Source organism: Cavia porcellus, unplaced genomic scaffold, assembly GCF_034190915.1.
Source record: "Cavia porcellus strain 051 isolate PalLab524CR breed Dunkin Hartley unplaced genomic scaffold, mCavPor4.1 scaffold_25, whole genome shotgun sequence".
Taxonomy (NCBI): Eukaryota; Metazoa; Chordata; class Mammalia; order Rodentia; family Caviidae; genus Cavia; species Cavia porcellus.
This window is the reverse complement of record NW_026947508.1, coordinates 20,069,684-20,082,940: the sequence shown is the minus strand read 5'-3', so window position 1 is coordinate 20,082,940 and position 13,257 is coordinate 20,069,684. Positions and strand designations below refer to the sequence as shown.

General features: G+C 54.3%; 1 protein-coding gene across 4 annotated transcripts in view; it reads right to left on the bottom strand.

Annotated features, from left to right (window-relative positions):
* Nucleotides 1–12,957, bottom strand: part of Rps6ka1 (ribosomal protein S6 kinase A1) — a 36,166-nt gene extending 23,209 nt beyond the window's left edge. For 2 of the 4 annotated variants that reach the window (XM_005004269.3, XM_023565684.2), the window contains exons 1-2: nt 12,715–12,957; nt 8,093–8,134 (exon numbers count right to left, since the gene is read on the bottom strand). In XM_005004269.3, coding sequence (XP_005004326.2) covers nt 8,093–8,134; nt 12,715–12,777 — 105 coding nt within the window. In that variant the 5' untranslated portion in view covers nt 12,778–12,957. Of the gene's footprint in view, nt 1–105; nt 1,993–2,069; nt 2,680–8,092; nt 8,135–12,714 lie in introns of those variants that run through there. The other 2 variants (XM_013154024.3, XM_003471299.5) reach the window with 2 other exon arrangements.
* Nucleotides 12,958–13,257: the final 300 nt, after the last annotated feature.

Sequence of the window (13,257 nt, the reverse complement as noted above, 5' to 3'; positions counted from 1 at the left end):
CAGCAGGGCCAGGAGAGCCCAGAGCCAACTTAGACCAAACTGGCTACCCAGCACCTGTCCCAAGGGTCATAACCAGGCCAGGATTAGACATCCAGGCACACTCACCAAGTCCTGCTGGGGGCCAGAGCCAGGGCCAGGGGCCGGCAGAGAAGCCTGGCCGATCCTGGGACGCTGCTTCCTGGGCAGCCAGGGGAGCAGGGCCCAGAGCCGCAGGCGGGGCGGCTTGGGATCCTGCTCCATCTGCCCAGCAGCGAGGCAACATGGCAGGGGTAGGCAGCGTCCAGGGCTGCCCACGGAGATGGCCGGGCCCAAGGCGGATGTGCAGGGTGAGGGTGCAGGGCTGGGCCTGGCCCAGGGCAGCAGCCAATCACTCACAGTCTGTGGTTTCCCAGCTCTAGGCCTCCGCCTTCACCACGTTCCCTTCTCTCTTCCCCTCTTCTCAGAGCCTAAAGGCTGCCCTCTGGCCTTCCCCCCATCCTCCCTGTGGGTCTGCAAAATGAAAGCTCCATGCCAACCCAGCTGACAAGTAGGTAGATATCCAACAGGCTGAGGCAAGTGCACAGACAGATAAAGAGAGACATCCAGCCAGCACAGTGGCACATGTCTGGTTATCCTAGTGCTCAGGAGGCTGAGGCAAGAGGATCACAATCCTAGGCCAGCCTGACTACACAGTGAGTTCAAGAGCACCCTGAACTAGACCTTATCTAAAATAAATAAATAAATAAAAAAGAAAAGAGAGATAGATTGAGAGAGAGAGAGAGTGGTTCAGCAGGCAGAGGCAGATACCTAACAGGTAGAGACTGATAAAGGCAGGCAAAGGCAGGAAGCCACATGTATCCACCAGGCGGACACATATAAGGATTGGCACCCAACAAGCAAAGACAGAAAGGAAAACACTCCCAGCAGGCAGGGATGGGTGGGGACACACATCTAACAGGCAGAGGCAGGAGGAGCCTATGCCTATCAGGAAGGGAAGTGAGGAGTCATATCTAACACACAGAGGCTGACAGACTTGGACCTGGGATACAAATCCAACAGCCAGAGACAGGTAAGGACCAACAAGCAAAAAGAAGGGCACAAAAAGCCAACAGGTGCTCAGCACGCATATGTACCCAACTGGGGAAGACAAGCAAAGGCAGACAGGAACCCAACCACAGGCACAGGTGGCAGCAGGGAGACAGCAGGGTCAGTGAAGCCCACGGAGACTGCCAGACACCACAGGGCAGGGACCCCTGGTAGGTTAAGGACAGAGCTACAGTTCTTACTAGTGTACCTGAGGGTGGGGACAAAGATGAGGGGACACACCCTGCAAGGTCCCAGCACTCAGCACGGCTATCTAGAGTTTGTGGCAGACTTATTTCCAAGGTATTCCATTTCCCTAAGGTTTTCTTCCCATGCTAAGGCCTGGCTGAGAGGACCAACTCCTGAGTGCAGTCTGGTGGCTTTGACTCCATTCAAATATCCCAAAAGCAGTTAACCCTTTGGGGAACAGAAAACTGACGCCTGGAGGACAGCAACTCCCAAGCTCAGAGCAAACCAGTGGCAGAGGCTGCTTGCATCCAAGTTCTTGCTCTGCTGCCTGCCTGACCTGGGGTGAGCAGCCTCAAGTGCAGGAAAGGGTAGACAGGTAAATCAGCCAGAACTGCTTCCTGCCCACCTAAGGCCACCCTCTCCCTGACTCTCAAGGTCAGGCCAAGGCTTCCCTTCCTTGTCTTGACCCTCAGAGACACAACGTTACTTTAAGGGATTCTCCCTGATGGACAACAGCCTCCCTCAAACACAAACAAACAAACAAACAAAACTAATCAGACCCCCAACTGTCAACTTTCTGGTGGGACAGGCAGAAAGCATGGCTCAGAGAAGGGCTGAGCTGGGTAAGGCCACATAGCAATCCCTGCCCACACCACCCCTGCATCTCCATGATGTCTGTTTGCCTCTAGCTAAAAACACTCCTTGGGGACAGATACAGCCACCCAGAAACCCCAGGGGACACAGCCACCACCCCCAACCTGTTCCTTCCTTAGTCATGCTAGCAGACACTGCTGCATGCAGGTCACCCTTCGGCTCACCTTTCTGGGACAGGAGACCGAGTCTCTCTCAACCCTGGGGAAATCTGCCGGGGTTTGCATGGTGGGGTTCAAGGCCGTGGTCAGAAGGCCCTCTTACTTTTCTTACTTCTGCTTTTTTTTTAGTCTTCTTAGTGCAGAAGGCAGGGTCCCTGGCCCCCCTCCTTCTTACTTCCCTCTTGGCAGGAGGAGGGACAGAAGATGGGTCAGGCTTCCCTGCTTAGGAGGGGACCCTGCAGACCCCAAGCCTATGAGCCAGGGACAGCTGAAGGATACACCCCTCCCTCTCTCTCCTGAGCCTCAGAAAGGAGACAGGCACACAGACAGAAGCCACAAGACGACGAGGCAGAGACAAAGCTGGTACCCACAAACATACCCCCGGAGGGACTCTGAGAGCACACGGGACAGAAATAAGCAGGGCCACGCACACTTTGATTGCCTGGCCCAGAGTTTGGATAATCCTTCCCCCATTGGGACCTTGCCAGGACTATGACCACCCAGAATGGCAACCCATAGAGCTGGTACCACTATGCCTGTTCCTGCCACTGCTCTGTGGTCCTGAAGAAGCCTGCCAGCCCAAGGCTTTGGGATAGACAAGAGGGTAAGAGATCCTGGCAAGGACCTGACAAAGGTCTAAGAGGAGGGTGACCTTGGAGGGGAGGGTAGACCAGGCCCAGCCTTGCCCCTTGTGGTCTCACCTCATCCTCACACCAGTTACACCCACAGGAACTGACAGATATACTCAGTGATGATCGGAAACCCTTTCCACAGACAGCCCTGATGTAGAAACACACGCCCCCGCGTGCATCGACTTCCCCTTCCCTGCCCTCGCAGGGCACTGATAACACAGCCTACAGGGTTGTGAAAGACACCCCGCTCAGACCAAGGCCTCTTGTTGCTTCCTCAGACTCCCTGACCGCCCAAAGTCCTCTGGTCCAGTGCCAGGGCTGGATCACTCTCCAAACTCTTAGTCCCCCAAAGCAGGGAAAGAACCTCCATGGCCATCAGGGTAGCAGAAGGAAAGTCTCAGAATTTCCTTTGTTGAAGGCTGTGTGGGCCTGAGGCCTCTGGTGGTAGAGGAGGGTAGACACCCTTCAGCCCACATTCCTGGGTGCCTGTCCCGTCCCCCCTCACAGATACTTCCTCTTTACAAACTCACTTCCTCCCACACAGGAGCTGGGAGAGAAGCCCACAGCCCACAGCCTGATCCCTTGCCCCAAAGGTCCCTACTCTAGGCCTCCCTCTGCCAGCTGTAGTCAAGCCCACCTGCAGGCCCCTGGCCCTAAGGAACACTGACAGCCCCTCCCCCAGCTGGCAGCATCTGCCAGCCTGTGGGCACTGGGGCTAGGAGCCCATTCTCAGCTCCAAAGGAGGTATTGTTATCCCATTTCAGAGATGACAAAAAGAGACTGAGTGAGAAAATGACTTGCCCAAGGCCACATGGCTAGAGGAGAGCTAAGATCAAAACCAAAGTCTGAGACTGTTCCAAAACCTAAGTGCTTAAGCCTTTCACCACTGCCTTCTCTGCATGGCCTCCCTGCAAACATCAGACACTAGCACTGGGCCTTCTCTTCGGACATCACTGACGGCACCCCCATCCTGCCTGGTTCTGTCCAGGCAAGAGCCAGACACTAGGAAGCACAGGTGTTACGGCAGACCCAGGCCTTGCCTTCAATCAGATCTAAAAGAAATACCTGTCCCAGCTATCTGGGAGGCTAAGTCAGGAGGATCACAAGTTCAATCCCAGTCTAGGTAATTCTATTTCTTTCTTTTTTTTTTTTTTTTACCGGTACCAGGGATCGAACTCAGGACCACGCGCTTGCAAGGCAGGCACTTATGCCGCTGAGCTAAATCTCCAGCCCCTCAGTCTCTTTTTGTCATCTCTGAAATGGGATAAGGATACCTCCTTTGGAGCAGAGAATGGGCTCCTAGCCCCAGTGCCCACAGGCTGGCACTATTTCAAAGTAAAATTTAAAAGAGCTGCAGATGTAATTCAGTGGTAGCACACCCATGGGTTTGGTTCTCAGTAATGAAAAAGGAATGAATGAATGAATGAGAGAAAGACCCAATAATAAAACACAACCTTCCTGTGACAAAGTGCTGTGGTTGCCCTAGAAATGGGCACAAGCCATGATTGAGGGAGGTATAACAGCACCTCTGAAGAGAGGACAGTCTAGATGGGTCCCCAAGATGGCATTGGCCAGACAGAAAGGGGGAAAAAGTCAGACAGAGAAAGGCCCAGGTAGAGAAGGTCTAGGGAGCGTGAGTGAGGGGCTACAGGTCTAAGTGTAGGCTGGGAAGCTAAAGGTGTGTAAAGGTTCAAACTACATGCTCCACCCTCAGAAGGCTGTTTCTCCAAATAAAACAGGCCATGGAGACAAAGAGACATTGTAAACAACACTTCTCTCTGTTTAGTTACACAGTCTTTCTGCCACGGGGTCTCCGCTGGGCAGCTGAAGGGACAGAGCCAGGCGTGGGTCCCAGGAGTGGACAGGTGGGCTGGCCAGCCTGAGGGAAATTCCTCCCCACACCTGAGGCTGCCCGAGGCTCCCTGAAGTCCACAGTCACATCCTGCCTCAGCTCTGGCCAGGGGAGCATGAGGAATCCGGGAGAGATCAGTATTTCATAAACAGGAAGAGAGGAGGGGAGTGGGGAAACGCTCGGCTCTCAAAATAGACCGGCAGGCGCTTCAAAGGGGTCCAGCTCCGGAGATAGCCAGAGGAAGGGGCCTGGGGTGCCCGCCTGCTCCTAGGAAGGGAGGAAGAGAGTAGAGCCCTAGGGTGTCTGAAGCTATCAGGTGTGCCCTGTGCTGAAGAGACCCAGGGAGCTCTCACCCTGCACTGGCTATGCACACTATCGCTCCTGAACCCAAATTCCCTTCTGCCTGAAATGGGTAAAGTAAGAAGTATTACACACCGGCACATAACACGGGGCCACAAACCCTTTTGGATACTTTAATTTATACATACCACATTCTCTCTTCCAAGTGCCCCGAGAGAGAGAGGCTCTATCCTGCTTGTCCCCTTCCCTTTCCTTCCCTAAACCTAACCTTATACCCTGCTCTTCCTTTCTCCCCTCTCTCTCTCTCTTTTGGTACTGGAGATTCAGCCTAGCCTTCTCACTGAGCTCCATCCTTAGTACTGTTTAAATTCCGACACAGGGTCTCACCAAGCTGTTAGTTTGCGCAGGCTGGGCTTGGACTTGCAATCCTCCTATCTCAGCCTCCCAGAGTGTACCACCATGCCCCACTTCTATTCTGCTTTTTTAATTTTTTAATTTTTATTTTTTGCACCAGGGATGGAACTCATGACCTTGTGCTTGCTAGCCAGGCAGGCACTTGTGTCACAGTAAATCCCTGGCCTTTTTTTTTGTTGTTTTCTTTTCTTTTTTTCTATTCTGCTTTAGGGAGCAAGCTTTAGGAACAAATGAGACAAGGGACAGGATTCTGAGTTCAGAACGTCTGGCTCCCAAGACCCTATCCCTGCTCTTCTCCATGTGGAAAGACCACCTCTTTCTTCCGCTGCCCAATTCCTGCCACGGGAAGGCCGGCCAAATGCTGGCTCTGCAGGGAAGGTGGCCAGGTGCCTCAGAGTTCACCCAACTCTTCTTCCTCTGCCACATATCTAGGGACATCTGTCTCACCCATGGCTATGTCCCAAGCTCAGATGCCACCAGCTGGGGCTGGGATGTGTTCCTCTCATGCCACCAAGAGAAATGGGGGCACCTGGAAAGTGGTACTCTCTGCCCAGCAAGAAGTCTGGCACCGAACAAAGATTCTATGTGCCCACGGCTGTGTTCTTTCCTATCCTCGGGCTTACCCCACAGCATGAGGTTCCTCCCTCTCTCCAGGTCCGGAAGCTCCCTGAAGGCAAGGAGATGCTGACTTTGCTTTAGGTCCCCCAGTGCCACAACACAATGTACCCAGAGTTCCAAGAGGCAGAAAATAGCCCACTGCCAGCTTGGTCTATCACACAGGGTGACCACAGATTAGGCGCCCCCTGGTGTATGAAACCCAGAAGTAGGCAGGCACTAGTGATACTGGCTTGAGTAACAGAGAAGGTGCCCAGATTTTTGGCACCCAGAACACAGATACACAGTGCTTCTCCTCTTTAGCGCTCTGGATTCCCTAACCTGAGAGAAATGTGGACTTTGTGGCCAAGCAAGACTTAACTCTAAGGGGCTGGGTATTTAGCTCAGCGGCATAAGTGCCTGCCTTGCAAGCAGGCAGTCGTGAGTTCGATCCCTGGTACCGATAAAAAGGAAAAAGCCAAAAAATAAAAAGACTTAACTCTATCACCACCAGCTTTGAGCCACTGGGTCCTAGTTTCCTGATCTGTAAAATGTTGTTAGTAACAACCTAGCTTTAGGAACAAATGAGACAAGGGACAGTATTCTGAGTTTAGAACGTCTGGCTCCCAAGACCCTATCTCTGCTCTTCTCCATGTGGAAAGACCACCTCTTTCTTCCGCTGCCCAATTCCTGCCACGGGAAGGCCGGCCAAATGCTGGCTCCAAGGGTACATTGGGAACTAAATGGAAAGCTGCTGTGGCACTGGGCAGCAGTTAAACTCGGGCTCCTCACCCGGGATCTTGTGCTCCAGGACAGGAGTCAGGCTGGCAAGCCAAGGAAGTCACCTGGCTGAGAAAGGTCCTGCCCTCTCTCACTCAGCTCCCTACACTCAAGATGTAAAACTGCATTCACCACCAACTCCCCCCAAAACCACACGTTCCTCTGCAACCCTAGGACCTCTGCCCCAAGATCTGAACATCTGGCCCTCCACTGGGACCCAAAAATCCCTTCATTTTATTATAATCAACTAGAAGAACCTATTTAATAGGAGGAGTCTCCAGCCAGGGTAGAGATAAAACAAGAGTCCAGGCCATGCTGCTTATTGGCCTCTGATGGCTATGTTGCCACAGCAACCAAAAGTGGAGGGAGTGGGAGCCTACTTTTCTCCCCATGCTCCACCCCACCCAGCTCAGTTACCTTATCTTAGGAAGGTGAGTCAAGGTAAACATCAGGACCAACCTGACTCCATCTCAAAGGTCAAGCTTATGGGAGCTGTGCTGCTCAGTCGACCCAGACCTGGAAGGTGGGGTCACAGACAGGAAGCAGAGTTGAGCAATGTACCAGAGCATTTGCGCTGTTGATGCTGGAGCTACTGTGTGCCAGGCAGTTACTACTTCATTTGTCCTTTGCACCTCCTGGGGGAAAGGCACATTCTCCCCAACTTTCAGACAGGACGCTGAGATTCAGGAGGCAGAAGAGCTTCTGGAAAAATGGTTGGGTAGGGAAGACACACAGCTGGGACTTGAACCCAGGTTTGCCCTTGCTCAGCTCCTGCCCAGAGGGTCTAAAGCCCTACCCCAGCCGGCATCTCCTCAAACTCACAGTTACCTGTGAGTTGGTTTTGGTTCTTCCCAATACAGAGTTGCAGAGGGAGGGTAAGGGACCCATCCAAGGTCACACAATCGTCACTTAGCCTCCGGCACTTTTGACAACACATATAACCAAAAATAGGGTCTGAGGAGCTGCAGAAAGGAGCCCAAGCAAAGCTGAGGGTAGGAGCCCCAAGAAGTTACCTATCAGATACTGGGCCTGACTAAACTTGAGAGGCCACCAAGTCCCCACCAGCACCACCAGGCACAGTCCTACCAAGGAGATCAGCACAGTGCCTGCGCCTCTCCCACTATTCCTTAGGCCCTCACCTTCGAGCAGCCCAAACTTCACGAGTAAATAAACCTAGGCCCAGGTGATAAAGAGTTCTAGCCTGAATCTCGGTCCTGACACTTTCCAGGCTGCTTTCCTCTCAAGCATGAAACAGGAAGGTCGGAGCAAGTGAGTTCCAAGCCCAGGGCTGCCTGCAGGATTAGTTGAGATCAGACAAAAAAGGCTGAGCTGGGTACCAGGATGAGAAGCCATGACCCTCGTGTCCAGGTGGGGAAAGGGCAGGTCTCTCCCTTCCAGGTCATACAAATAGCATCCCCCACCAGAACCTGGCCCAAGGCACCCACTCTGGTCCTCACCTTGGATGGTTGAAGTCCAGCTTCTTCTAATGCCTGTCCATTCTGCAAAAGAAAAGGGAGATTGCAGAGGACTGTTAAAATTTCCCTGCCGAAAGATGTGCTCTGGGATGGTCTCTTCCATCTCTGCTTTCATGGTGAGGGCACAGGAACCAAGCCTTCCGGCAATGGCCCCCTACAACCCATACATAACATTCGCAGGGGCCAACGCTCCCTGCCTCCTGTGCTCTGTCTAGCAAACACCTCATCTTCAAAGACTAGGCTTAAATATCACCTCTTCCCTGAGAAGAAAGGGACAGTGTGGTCCCCAGTTCTGCCAGGATAGACTGTGCAACCCTGTGCAAACCAGCCAAATGGGAGAGGCCTCAGTTTCTTGATCTGTAACATGTGAGAAGTTACCCTGATCTCCCAGAACTGCTGCAGGTTTGGAAGGAGACAAAGTCTGGCCAAGTGCTCAGCCCAGAGATAGTGGCTGCCCTTGGCCTTATCTACACTTGGACCCTTCTGCTCCCCCATCAGGCAGAACAATGGCTCCACCACAGGGCCCTGCGTTCCTTCACTGCACCACTTGTTACCCTGCAGGGACTATTTACACACAGACTTTTCTTCCTAATAAATAGGGAGTCCCAGGAGGGCAGAGAAGAGGGCTTGGTGCTAACAGCTGCTCTTCCGAGCCCCTGCTGCATGCCAGGCTGGGCTCAGTGCCTCACACCTGTGGCACCATTTAATCCTTATGACAGCCCTGGGAGGTAGGCCCAGGCTCCACTGACAGAGGAGGAAACTGAGACTCAGTGGGGCTAGAGATGTCTAACTGAAATGATCCCAAATCCAGGAGCTGCTCATAAAGGTCTACTGCAGAACAGCCACACCCCCACCAGGGGACCTTTGTGCAGACTGACACAGGTGCTACCTTTGAGCAGTCCTGTTCTGTCCAGATATCAGCCTCAGGTGGGAAATGTATAGCCTGAGGTGTACCAATACCAGCCCATCTGTTTCCTGAGTGATGGGAAGTGAATGACTGCCCTACTCGGGTCTGAAATAGCTATTCTCAGCCCTCCTGGCTCATACAGAGTATGGTACAGCAGAGGGTTCCAGTGCCTAGGAAGACCCAACCTAGGGCAGGTCAGGACTTTGGAGCCAGGAGCTGAGTCCGTAGGGCAGCTGTGGTCTTGCTTGGCAGCATCAGGCACAGCTGTGCCCTGACCATTACATAATCTCCTTGCCCCTGGAGCAGCTTCCCACTACCACTCCCAGGACATCCTTCCTGTCCCCTGAGCCCCTTTAATGCCCCTAATCCTCCCCAGGGGCCAAGTATGCTACAGGCCCCTCCACACACACATGCATACATACTGTCAGTGGTGGAGCACTTGCCTAACATGCACAAGGACCTGGGTTCAGTCCCCAGCACCTCCCCTCCAAAAAAAAAAGTATGTTAGTAGCCTAGAGAGAAAGGACAAGTTGACCAGGGCCAGGGGCTAGCATGGGCAATCACTACTCTGAATGCATAGTCAGAACCTGTCCTCAAAAACAAAAAAGAAAAAAGAAAATAAAAAAGCGAGCAAGCCAGTATAGGGAGGGCACTTTGACCTCGTAGAGGATGGAGACCCACACTTGTGAGGACAGCTGCCCAGGACCCCCAGAATATCAACTCCTTCCAGCAGTCAGAGATGGTTTCCAACAGGGATCCTTTTTTCTACTGAAGCTGCTCTGTCTTGGAACAGGGACCCAGGGCAGTGTCAGGAGAAGTTGGACAGCAGATGGAGAAAGACAGCATGGGCCCCGCAGGCAGGAAGCAGCCCCAGGAGCTGGGCTCTGAGTCCAACACTGGCAGCCCTGTGCACGGCTGGAGGCTGGGGCCAGGTGCCAAGGCACTACCAGCCCTCAGCACAGTCTGGACAGGGGCCCTGGGGGATGAAGAGTCTGCCAACATCCGGAGCTGCTGAGAGTACCTGCCACCTGGGCCGTTTTGAACCTGGCTCTTTCCCCCTCGCTGGCACCCTCCTACTTGGAGACATCAAGAACTCTGGGTTCTGATCCTGGCTCTGACATTGATTCATGTGCCACTTAGCTCTTTTTTTTGGGGGGGGGGGCAGGGATTGAACTCTTGACCTCACGTTTGCCAGGCAGGCACTTGTGAAACTAAGCCAAATCCCCAGCCCCTCATGTGCCACTTTTAAGTTCGACTGTCCCCTCTGAAAATGGAGATAATGACCTTGATTTAAGAAGCTGCTATGAGAATTACAGTGACCTAGTGAAGCAAGGCATATAGCAGACAGTAAAGTGCTATATGTGGTAGAACTAGGCCTAGAGAGAAAGCCACTGCTTTCAGCGGAGTCAGGGAAGCCAGAGGAAAAATCCTTACTCACACTGGCAATGGTTTACTCTATCTAGGCTGTGCCATAGGCCAGGCCCTGCCTTCCCAGCAGTCCATTTTTGGTAGCATCACACAGGGCATGGAGGTCTAGATCTCAGGCCTCTGCCAAAGGCTCCAGCTAGTCTCACCTGCCTCCTTCCTGGTGGCGACAATGGTGCCTGTACCTACAGGTCAGGCTACTGTATCACTTACATATCATCTGCCCTAAGAACAGCAAGGCCCTGTTCTCCAGTGAGAACAAACCAACCGGCACCCTGGCCATCCCATGGCTCCTGTTACCCAAACAATAAGAGCCAGTTACCTGGCACCTCCAGGAAGGGGGAGGAGAAACAAGCAGAAGTACCTAGGGCTCTGCAACCCTCTCATACCCAGGGAGCAGGGCTAGAACCCAGCCCTCACCACTGAAGAAATAAGAGGCCCAGACAAGCTGAGGAGTAAAATGAGGATCACACAGAAACTATGACCTCCCTCCCCAGGGAAATTCACTGATCTTTTCCTCTTACAGAATTCAGGTGTAGGAGTAGTCAAAAGTGAGACCAGTTTCTGGTTCTATAGCCCTGGTAAAACTTGCTGTAGAATTTCCCAAAAAGTGCCATACATGGTGATGCACGCCTGTAATCCCTGCCCTCAGGAGACTGAGGCAGGAGGGTCTCCTTGAGTTTGAGGCTACCCTGGGAAACATTGTGAGTTCAAGGCCAGCCTGGACTATACAGCAAAACCCTGTCTCAAAAGAAAAAGACAACAAAATTTCCCAAAGGGAAGCAGAAATTGGTGCCCTGGACAAAGACGAGCTCCTGAGTGTCTACCCTCCCCACTAGGACAATCCAAGAAGGTTCCTGAGCTAAGTATTTCCTGCGTCATTCCCAGGATTCCCAGATTTCAGCTCTAATGTCTCTGGGAGACTCAGGTCACAAGAGCATGCCTGGGCAAAGGAATCCAGCTCTGTGCACCCCCAGGCCCTCACACCCCAGTCCTAGTTGGGGTGAACAGGGGCTACAGAGGGCAGTGTTCCTCACTCAGAGAGTGAGTCAGCGAGAGAACCTCCGTGTAGGGCCTGTAAAAACCCCATGGCAGAGATCCCAGAGCAATTTACTTCAAATTGTGCCTTCAGGTTGGTTACCTAATCCTGCCGCGCCCACCCTCCAATAGCCATCCCTTTAAAGGGGCAGCACGCTTCAGGTGCTGGGGACCTGGGGTTCTCACACTGATCTCCACCTGCAGTTCCAAGAGGCTCACAATTGGAGCACACAATGGCTTCCCTAAGTGAATGGACAGAGGAGATCATCATGAAGGCAGGAACCAGGGCCTCTGGCCAGCAGAAAAATCACCTTGACTCCTTCCTTGGCCAGTTGAGGTCTCCACCTCGGTCCTGCACACTAACAGCTACCCTAAGGGGGAGCTGTCACCTTTCCTCCCAGCACAAAGCTAGGGGAAAGTTTTCACCTTGCTGGGTCAGTTCTTGACCTTGACCCTGGGGTCCAGGGCACAGAGCTTGGCTCCACAGAGCCTTCAAAGGAGAGCAGGATCTGCCCCTGGGAGGGACTGGGTGGCAGTGACCACACTCCCCAGAGCTCAGCCCTTCTTATAGGACCTTCTAATAAGGTCTCTCTCTTTCAGGAATAATCTCCATAAGATCTAAGTGCTTTCCTCTTTCTTCTCTACAGCCAGGGGTAGCAGACACGCAGTGCCCTGTCTCTCTGGCCCTAGCCTCAGGGCCAAGGAAACCAGGAATTCCAGCCCCTCTGGGGCTGGTGTCATCCCACATTCCACCCCTCTGGGGTGGTGTCATCCCACATTCCATAACTGCCAAGGGTCCAGAGGGGCAACCCTCCTAGAATCAGCAACTGAGAAGCAAGAGTGGGAATCCCACTACCTTCATCTCTAGCAAGATCCAGACATCTGACTCGACCCTGCCTGTGTGCCCATCTACACTAATGGACGGAGGCCCGATAGCTCCAGAAAGATGCCAGCTAGAGTCCTGGAGGTGTGGGATGAAGGGGACCAAACCTTAGCACCTCAAGGGATTCCCTCTCCTGGCTGAGGCGGGAGGTACTCAGCGCCCCGCGGAACTGTCTCCAGCAGATACTCCGAGCGCAGGGTGAGGTGGAGCTGGACAGGGTGCAGGAGACCCGAGGGCATTTGCGCCCTCGCGGACGCCCGCCGGACTGCAGCGGCGCCGCGGGCCGCCCCGCCCCTGTGCGGATCCGGGCTAGCCAGCCGCCGGCGCCCGTCCCCCGCCCCGCTCACTCACCTCCGGGTCCAGCGGCACCAGCTCCATGAGCGGCCAGGGCTCCTTGAGCTGAGCGAGCGGCATCGCGCCGCCGCCGGGCCGCTCGCACTCCTCTGGCGATCCTGGCTTGGCCGCCCCCCGGTCCCAGGATCCCAGACTCTGTAGCTCGATTCCGGCGCGCCCCAGACCCCCTTGCGTTGCAGCTGGGCCGTCCGCCGCCGCCGCCGCCACAGCCACAGCCGCCGCGGCTCTCGCACTCCGGGCTCCCTCCGTCACCCAGCGCCGCCGCGCCCATTGGCTACCTGTGCGGGGGGCGGGGACGCCTAAGCCCCGCCCCAGCCCCCGCGGCGCGGCATTCCCGGCGCGGACCCCCGTCCCCGTCACTCAAGGAGCCGGCCCCGCCTCTGCCACGAGCCCCCCAGCCCGGGCTCGGCTCCGCCCACAGAGGCCCTGCTGGCTCCGCCCCCTGCTGCTGGGTCTCCCGCTCTGGCCACTGCGGGGTCCACCGCTCTTCTAACCCTCTGCTGCTTCGGAATCCCAACGGAGACGTTCCTTCCTCCGCCA